Source organism: Mus caroli, chromosome 19, assembly GCF_900094665.2.
Source record: "Mus caroli chromosome 19, CAROLI_EIJ_v1.1, whole genome shotgun sequence".
Taxonomy (NCBI): domain Eukaryota; kingdom Metazoa; phylum Chordata; class Mammalia; order Rodentia; family Muridae; genus Mus; species Mus caroli.
The window spans coordinates 1-10,223 of NC_034588.1; the positions used below are offsets into that span (position 1 = coordinate 1).

The window sequence follows — 10,223 nt, forward strand, 5'->3', positions numbered from 1 at the left end:
ATGCTCACAGTCAGCTATTGGATGGATCACAGGGCCCCTAATGGAGGAGCTAGAGAAAGTATCCAAGGAGCTAAAGAGATCTGCAACACTATAGGTGCAACAACATTATGAACTAACCAGTACCCCAGAGCTCTTTACTCTAGCTGCATATGTATCAAAAGATGGCCTAGACAGCCATCATTGGAACGAGAGGCCCATTGGACATGCAAACTTTATATGCCCCAGTACAGGGGAACGCCAGGGCCAAAAAGTGGGAATGGGTCGGTAGGGGAGTGGGGGGAGGGTATGGGGGCATTTGGGATAGCATTGGAAATGTAATTGAGGAAAATAATAAAAAATATTTTAAAAAAAGAAAGAATTTGAAAGGGTACAACTTATCTACAGATATGCCCTGGATAGGATTTCCAAGCAGGATTCCCAAAAACTCTTGAAAAACTACAACATCTTTGAGAAGAAGTTTGGTGACNGGAGGGTTGTAGAAGATAGCATCATGAGAAAATGCAGATTCCAGTAGGAAGAAGAAGTGAAAGCTAATCCACACAATTATGACGCATGGTTTCATTATTTATGCTTGGTGGAAAGTGAGGCAGAAGCTGACACTGTACCGGAAGTCTATGAGAGAGCCATTGCCAATGTGCCACCCATCCAGGAGAAGAGGCATTGGAAGCACAACATCTACCTCTGGGTTAACTATGCACTGTATGAAGAGCTGGAGGCCAAGGATCCTGAGAGGACAAGACAGGTATACCAAACGTCTTTGCAACTCATTTCTCACACAAAGTTCACATTTGCTAAAAAGTGGTTATATTATGCACAGTTTGAAATAAGACAGAAGAAATTGCCAGTGGCCAGAAGAGCTTTGACAACTTCCCTAGGGAAATATCCAAAGAACAAATTATCCAAAGGTTACATAGACATGGAACTGCAGCTTAGAGAATTTGGCAGATGCAGGAAGCTTTATGAAAAGTTTCTGGAATTCGGTCCTGAAAATTGTACCTCATGGATTAAGTTTGCAGAGTTATAGACTATCCTTGGTGATGTTGAGAAACATCGGCCAATCTATGAATTAGTCTTCAACCAGCTACAATCATTAATGGGCGATATTCAGTTTGGACTCTATCTCTCTTTCATTTTATGAGCTTTTCGTTTAGATTGCTTACATATAAAATTTTCATATATATATGTATATATAATTGAAAGCTACTGCTTTATTAGGTTTTCATACAACTCCTCAATTGAACATTTTTAGTTTTACCTGCACTCCTCACAGTCCTTTTTTTTTTTTTTTTTTTTTGGTTTCTTTGAGACAAGGTTTCTCAATATAGCTTTGGATGTCCTTATACTCAGAAATCCACCTGCCTCTGCCTCCCAAGTGCTGGGATTAAAGCCATGCACCACCACTGCCAGCTCATTTCCTCCTTTGTGACCTCTCTACTTCCCATTCCTATTTAAGAAAATAAACTTCTGAAGGAGCTGTAAGTGAATACATACACACATTCATGCACTCCCACTTACAGCTCAACTGAATAAATAAATGATTTGATACTGAATAAAGAAGTGTACATGTTAAAGAAAATCTTGTTGAAGAATTTTAATCAAGCAACATGGCTGTTTGACAAGGGATCACATCCAAAGATCTTCTAGGTCTCTGTGATCTGGCAGGAATATAGACACCCCCTCAGTACACAACTTTATTACCTCTGGCCAGTATCATTTAATATTGTCCTTTAATTCCAATCAATCACATAAAATTGAAGAGCAGACAAAGTGATGAATCAGTGAAAGATTTGACAAAAAGTGTCAGAGATAGGATATTCCCATCTCCCAGGCAAAAAGCTCTTTACAAGGAGTGATGAGTAGAGTCTTGGAGTTCTGCAGAATCAGTTCATGAATTCAGTTCAGTCAGTGAGTGGGGAGTCAGTGCAGTGAGTGCAGTGCAGTGGAGGTGAGTTCATTTGTGAGTTTATGCAGTTCAGTGCAGGTCAGCAGAAGTAGGGGAAGTCTGAGAATAAAAAGGAGCCAGAANTTTAGAACAAATTGCCAGAGTTAGTTTGAGTCCAAGCAGAAGAGTTCAGTGGAGGCTGAGAAAAGCCAGATTGAATCAGTCAGATTAGAGAGGAAGATGAGCTGGAACACCTGAGTTGAACCAGCCAGCCAGTGCAAAAAGAACTGGAAAGGATAAGTTTATTCATCAGAGCCTCCAGTAATACAATTAAATGTGGTGANTACGTATTCAAAATCTAACTGAAATTCTGGAAGTGATAAAACAGAATAAGCCATATTCAAAAACTCCATGGGAGGCTATACCAACAAGTGTAATGAATCAAGTAGAGGGCAGCATAGCTGAAGTTGAAGATGAGGTGGAGGTTGGATCATTTTAATAAAGAAAATGATAAAACAATGCCAAGATATAAGTAAGAATCNCCAGACACTTGAAATACTATGAACATACCAGACTTTAAAAGTGTGATCATAGAAGAAGGAAAAAATGTAAATCTGGAGGCATAAATAACTTTTATTCAAATCATAAGAGAAAATTTCTCATGGCTAGGGAGAGAATGCCAATACAAATGCAGGACTCGGTTAGAATATCAAGCAGACAAGAAGAGAAATGAATCTCTCCACTTCTATTATAAAACATATTAACATACAAACCAAAGCAGTATATTAGAAACATGAACAGAGAAACAGAAAATCACATACATGGGCTAGTCTACAAGAAAAGCAATTCAATATTCAAAAGAAACTTTCTAATACAGTAGAGCATGAAATGATGTGTTGCAAGTTCTTAAAGTTAATAATTTCCAATACAGACATAGCACAGCCACCTATCACAAAAGAGAAAGGAAAATTCCATCGTGAACAATAAGGCCAAGGAAATTCAAAAGCCAGTTTTAGAGAAGATAATTGAAGGAATCCATCAGACTTTAAAAAAAAGAAAAAAAAAGATTGGGTCGATTTGCATTCTTCTACATGCTGACTGCCAGTTAAACCAGCACCAATTGTTGAAAATGCTGTCTTTTTTCCACTGGATGGTTTTAGCACCTTTGTCAAAGATCAAGTGATCATAGATATATAGGTTCATTTCTGGGTCTTCAATTCTATTACATTGATCTACCTGCCTTTCACTGTACCAGTACCATCCAGTTTTTATTATGATTTCTCTCTAGTAAAGCTTGAGGTCAGGGATGGTGATTCCACCAGAAGTTCTTATATTGTTGAGAATAGTTTTCGGTATCGTGGATTTTTTTTTGTTGCTGTTGTTATTCCAGAAGAATTTGCAAATTGCTCTTTCTTTTCTTTTTTCTTTTTCATCCCTAAATTTGAATTTATATCTATACAATTGTCTAAAAACACTCCTTAGTTTGTACATAAGTTTTTCATTTTAAAATTGCTTTATAACAACTGTATACTTCCTGATTATTTGAATATTTTCTGATATCTTCCATGATTAGAAAAATTAAAAGGCAAAAGAAAATTAAAATGCCATGGCCAAAGGACAAAGTGGACAAAAAAATAAGACAAAATGAAACATGGGCACAGGGGAAAATTTCCTGAACAGAACATTAATAGCTTATGCTCTAAGATCAAGAATTGACAAATGGGAGTTCATAAAATTTCAAAGCTTCTGTGAGGCAAAGGACACTGTCAATAGGAGAAAATGGCAAAAAAAAAAAAAAAAAAAAAAAAAAAAAAAAAAAAAAAAAAAAAAAAAAAAAACAACAACAAAACCAACAGATCTGCAAAAGATCTTTACCAACTCCACATCTGATAGAGGGCTAATATGCAATTTATAAAAAGAACTGAAGAAAGTAGAGTCCAGAGAACCAAATAAACCTATTAGTAATGGGGTTACAGACCTAAACAAAGAATTCTCAACTGAGGAATACCAAATGACTGAGAAGCACTTAAAGAAATGTTCAACATCGATTTATTTTCTCCAGTGATTCTCTAAGGTGCGTGTGCTCAGGAGGTCATAGGCTCTAGAAGCAGCAGAGTAGCTGGGACAGGGTCCTATGGACTACATCTGCACCCAGGAGGTGGGGCTGTTCTGCAGCCCTCTGTGCACTGGTCTTGCCAGGGGAAGTCTTGCCTCCAGGGAGTGCTGACACAGGCTTACAGACAGACAGGAGGAACAAGCTCCAGCCAGAGACAACAAGAACATCTAACACCAGAGATTACCAGATGGCAAAAGGTAAATGCAAGAATCTTACCAACAGAAAGCTAGGCTACTTGGTACCATCAGAACCCAGTACTCCCACCACAGAAAGTCCTGGATACCCCAACAAATGTGAAAAGTAAGATTCAGATTTAAAATCATATCTCATGTTGCTGGTAGAGGATTTTAAGAAGGACATCAATAACCCCCTTAAAGAAATACAGGAGAACCTAGGTAAACAGGGTTCATCAATAACCCCCTTAGAGAAATACAGGAGAACCCAGGTAAACAGCCCTTAAAGAGGAAACACAAAAATTACTTAAAGAATTAAAGGAAAAGACAACCAAACAGGTGAAAGAATTGAAGAAAACCATCCAGGATCTAAAAATGGAAATAGAAACAATAAACAAATCACAAAGGGAATAACCCTGGAGATAGAAATCCTAGGAAAAAATAAGGAGTCATAGATGTAAGCATCAGCAACACAAGAGATAGAAGAGAGAATCTCAGGGGCAGAAGATTCCATAGAAAGAAATCAAAATATCACTATTTTCAGATGATACCAAACTATACTTGAGTGACCCCAAAAATTTCACCAGAGAACTCCTAAACCTGATAGACAATTTCAGCAATCTGGCTGGATATAAAATTAACTCAAACAAATCAGTGGCCTTTCTCTACACAAAGGGTAAGCAGGCTCAAAAAAGAAATTAGGGAAATAACACCTTTCACAATAATCACAAATAATATAAAATACCTTAGTGTGACTCTAAATAAACAAGTGAAAGATCTGTATGATGAGAACTTATAATCTCTGAAGAAAAAATGGAAGATCTCAGAAGATGGAAAGCTCCCCCATGGTCATGGATTGGCAGGACTGATAGAGCAAAAATGGACTTCTTGCTGAAAGCAATCTACATATTCAATGCAATCCCAATCAAAGTTCCAAATTAATTCTTCAAAGAGCTGGAAAGGGCAATTTGCAAATTCATCTGGAATAACAAAAAACCTAGGATAGCAAAATCTACTCTCACCAATAAAAGAACTTCTGGTAGAAAAACCATCCAGGATCTCAAGCAGTACTATAGAACAATTGTGATAAAAACTGCATGGTACTGTACAGTGACAGACAGGTAGATCAATGGAATAGTATTGAAGACCCAGAAATGAACCCCCAAACCTAAGGTCACTTAGTCTTTGACAAAATCATTCATTGGAAAAAAGACAGCATTTTCAACAAATGGTGCTGGCTCAACTGGTGGTCAGCATGTAGCAGAATGAGAATCAATCCATTCTTATCTTCTTGTACAAACCTCAAGTCTAAGTGAATCAAGGACCTCCACATGAGACCGGATACACTGAAACTTCTAGAGGAGAAAGTGGGGAAGACCCTCAAACACATGGGCACAGGGAAAAATTCCTGACCAGAACACCAATGGCTTGGGATGTGAGATCAAGAATTGACAAATGGGACCTCATAAAATTGCAAAGCTTCTGTAAGGCAAAGGACACTGTCATTAATGCAAAAAGTCAACCAACACATTGGGAAAAGATCTTTACAAATCCCACATCTGATAGAGGGCTAATATTCAATATATTCAAAGAACTCAACAAGTTAGACTCCAGAGAACCAAATAACCCTATTAAACAAAGAATTCTCAACTGAGGAATACTGGATGGCTGAGAAGCACCTAAAAAATGGTTCAACATCCTTAGTCATCAGGGAAATGCAAATCAAAATAAACCTGAGATTCCTCCTCATACCAGTAAGATTGGCAAAGATCAAAAACTCAGATGAGAGCAGATGCTGGTGAGGATGTGGAGAAAGAGGAACACACTTTCATTGCTGGTGGGATTGCAAGCTGGCACAACCACTCTGCACGTCAGTCTGGCGGTTCTTTAGAAAATTGGACATAGTACTACCAGAGGATCCAGCAATACCACTCCTGGGCATACACCCAGAATATGCTCCAACGTGTAGTAAGGACACATGCTCTACTATGTTCATAGCAGCCTTATTTATAATAGCCAGAAGCTGGAAAGAACCCAGATGTCCCTGAACAAAGGAATGCATATAGAAAATATAGTACATTTACACAATGGAGTACTACTCAGCTATTAAAATCAATAAATTTATTAAATTCTTAGGCAAACAGATGGAACTAGAAAATATCATGCTGAGTGAGGTAACCCAATCACAAAGAACACACACCGTATGCACTCACTGGTCAGTAGATATTGACCCTGAAGTCACACCACACACCACATGAAGCATAAGAAGAAGGAAGACCAAAGTGTGGATACTTCAGTCCTTCTTAGAAGGGGGAACACAAACCCACTGGAGGAGACACAGAGACAAAATGTGGAGTAGAGACTGAAGGAAAGGCCATCCAGAAACCTGGGCATCCATCTCATATAGTTACCAAACCCAGACACTATTGTGGATGCCAACAAGTACTTGATGATGGGAGTCTGATATAACAGTCTCCTGAGAGGTTCTACCAGTACCTAACAAATACAGAGGTAGATGCTTGCCCCCAACCATTAGACTGAGCACAAGGTCCCCAATGGAGGAGTTAGAGAGGGAACCAAAGAAGGTGAAGTGGTTTGCAACCCCATAGGAGGAACAACAGTATGAACAGTACCCCAGATTTCCCAGGAACCAAAGAGTACACTTGGAGGGAACAAACACTCCAGCCACACATGAAGTAGAGGATGACCTTGTTGGACATCAATGGGAGGAGAGGCCCTTGGTCCTGTGAAGGCTTGAGCATGGTATCTGAGGGAGGCATACTATAGAGCATGGTGTCTGAGGGAGGCACACTGTAGAGCATGGTATCTGAGGGAGGCACACTGTAGAACATGCTGTCTGAGGGAGGCCATAAGACATTTTTCAAGCAATCAGACACATTTTCCTAATGAGAGTTCTCTGGGATGGGAAACTTGGAATCCAGCATTTTAATGAAGCAACAGTCAGGGTGGGGAACATCCAGGACAGGGCTTGTGGGACCCAAAGAAGAAGACCCGTGTGCAGGGACCTAACCCACATATGCTCACTTCCAGGAATGGCAGTCATTCTTCCACTGTGCTTCAGACCACACATGGGAGCTGCTCCCAGTTGCAATCCGAGACCTCGTCTCTCCCCAGTGGCCAGGGACTCTGGTTCAGCACAACCTCCATGCCAGGACGCAGACCCTGTGCAAGGGCAGTGCAAACCCTGTGCAAGAGCTTGCCGTTCAAACAGGAGAACCCGAGTTCAGATCCCCAGCGCCCACGTAGAAAAGCCAGATGTAGCAGGGAAAGGTACTGCTACCGAGCCTGAAGACCCGAGTGATTCCTGGGACCACACCATAGAAGGAGAGGCCTGATGGCTGCTGGCCGGCTTGACTCCCACACTCATGCTTACCTCTGCAAGTATGCACGCCTCCCCCCCAAACAAAAACATGTTTTAATAAGATATACAGCTGCAGGCACAACTGGATCAGCAAAGAGTCTTTGGCAGCAAGTGACAGAAACCCAATGTGGACTTTGTTCAGCCAAAAAAAAGGACTTAATTGTAAAGAATGCTGGGAAGGATGAGTTGGAGATGAAGCGTGGCTGGATCCAGAGACTCCAGGATACCATTACCAGGCCAACCTGCAGCCTTATCTGTTTCTCTTTGGCTTCCTTTTCTTCTACAGAGGGGTTTCTAGAAGGCGGGCAGAGTGGTCACTAGCCTCCAGTGCAACAAGAGCCAGTGTCTTTCCTCAAGTGTCCACATCTGCTCCCATGCCTGTCCATGATGCCAGGCTGTCACAGCATCACGATTGGATGCCCTGGGGAGGTGCTACCACTGCCCGGTCACGGCATGCACAGGGTGACATCTGGACCAGAAGGAAAGAATGTTCACCTCTGACACAAGCAAATATCCACTGTGTTACACTTTAATTTGCAAATAATTTATATTATTTTGGAACAAGAGTTCCCATGAGCAACAGGTACAGAGTACTGGCAAGGGTGCAGTCTTTGAGGGTGAGCAGTGTGTGGGGCCCTGGAAAGACTATTTCCCACCAGTCACCAAGCAGCAGAGGCCAGGCCATTACAGACTAGAAGCCCGTACAGACATTCCCGCATCCCTAGACCACACAATCCGTGTCCACTGTGTCACTGCATTAGACAGGATGACGGTGGCCATGGCTAGCTGGCCACGCAAGGCACTCAGAGCATCAATGGGGCCTGGCCAGGCAAGGCAGTTACTCTGATGATAACCAGGCGCATCTCCTTGCAAACAGCACCCATGAGAGGACTAGGGACACAGTAGCTCAAGCAGAGAAATGGCCAGTGTAGGACCGTGTCCCCACCTGCTGCCTCTGTCCCACACAGCCCTCCCCGAGGGTGTGGCTTCACGTCCCCCTCTCCTTCTCCTTCTTCCTGCTTGTCCTCTGGCTGCTGAGCTCGCCCAGCTTCTTGTCCAGCCTCCTCTGCAGCTGGGCCCTCTTGGCCGGGTCCAGGGCCCTGTCCTTAGTCCCACTGCCTGCATACAGCACTCCTTCCCGGCTAATCCTCTGGCGGGCATGGGCACGAGCCTTTTCTCCACAGCCGTGGATCTGAAAGAATACAAGAGTCAGGGGTGAGCTGTGGGCAAGGGAGGCTGAAGCCCGCATAGCTGCATCAAAGGGACCACCTAAAGCTGTGCAAGACCACAGGCCTGCCCTTCTCCCTTCCCCAGGTCTATCTTTCACAGCTGCCCAGGGAGGGGCCTGCAGGATGGACAGACCTCCTCTACCCTGAGTTCCCACTGCTGTGGCTGTCCCTCAGCAAAGGTGTACTCTTATCTCCTTGGGCCCAAGTGTTCACATGAGATCATCTGCTTTGGCTTTTACTTCTGGCTACACCTCCCCCACCACGTGATGTCCACATCATCCAGAAGGGGCCCTCACCTCAGGCAGATGGTGGCTGAGGCAGTAGCGGTGGCTACAGTGCATGCAGAACTGGCCCAGGGTGGTGGTGCTGGCCGAGCACTTGGAGAAGCTACAGGTGTTGTCAGCCTTCACCACAGCAGACACCAAGGCATCGAAGTCCTCCTCACAGGGTAGAGCCATAGCTGGACCTGGGGAGGAGGGAAGTAGTGCTCAGGCAAGGGAGAGGACGAAGACCAGACACTGCAGACAGTGGGATGCCCTACCTCCAGAGTCCTTGGTGGGATTCCCCATCAGCCCATGGTGCCAGGCTCCTCACTGAGCTGACAGCCTGCCTACCCCACTGCCAACCTCACAGCCCAGCCCTGGGGGAGGAGAACAGAGCGCAGAATACCTCTGAAAGCATACTCTGTCATCCAGAAAAACATTTTGGGGGGCTCCCTTTGACACCAACTGCAAAAACAAAACTCAGGCCAGATAGCAGTACCACCGGGGACAGAAGCTGCCCGACTCAGGCCCTGGCAGAAGCCCCTTAGGCTCTCATGCAGAGGCAGGAAGTGCTGGATAGTGTTACTTAGGCTGTGGGTGTTCAGGGATCAGGATGGGATCATGAAAAACTCAGCAACCATGAAAGGCTCCAACACATACAATAAGCAAAAAATCTAGTCATAATCAAATGTGTTCGGCATGGCACCCATGCAGAAATCTCTGAGCAGAACACACAACACACATGCTCAGCACTGCCTCAATGTCACTCCTCAAGCTGCAGCCTCTGCTGAGACCCCAGCCACTGCGTCACAAGCTGGGTGTTTCAGCTCTTGTGTCTCTGCCCTCACAGACACCAATGGGACACTGGCCACCCAGCATGTTTCAGGATTTATCACTTTATATATCTGTGGACTGTGTCCTGTTAGACAAGTGTCTCTCCAACTGGATGCAAATTTATTTTCATTTTTAGTAAATAGTAAAATTTTATGTCTGTCAAGGAACTTTTTTTTTTAGTTTTTTTTTAATTTTTAATATTTTTTATTACATATTTTCCTCAATTACATTTCCAATGCTATCCCAAAAGCCCCCCACTTCCCTACCCACCCATTCCCATTCTTTTGGCCCTGGCATTCCCCTATATTGGGGCATATAAAGTTTGCAAGTCCAATGGGCCTCTC

At 43.1% G+C, this 10,223-nt stretch overlaps 1 protein-coding gene across 1 annotated transcript in view; it reads right to left on the bottom strand.

Annotated features, from left to right (window-relative positions):
* Positions 1 to 8,066: 8,066 nt before the first annotated feature.
* Ighmbp2 (immunoglobulin mu DNA binding protein 2) overlaps positions 8,067 to 10,223 on the bottom strand; it is a 23,560-nt gene continuing 21,403 nt past the window's right edge. Inside the window, exons 14-15 of the mRNA XM_021151971.2 lie at positions 9,079 to 9,248; positions 8,067 to 8,745 (exon numbers count right to left, since the gene is read on the bottom strand). Coding sequence (XP_021007630.1) covers positions 8,542 to 8,745; positions 9,079 to 9,248 — 374 coding nt within the window. The 3' untranslated portion in view covers positions 8,067 to 8,541. The remainder of the gene's footprint in view (positions 8,746 to 9,078; positions 9,249 to 10,223) is intronic.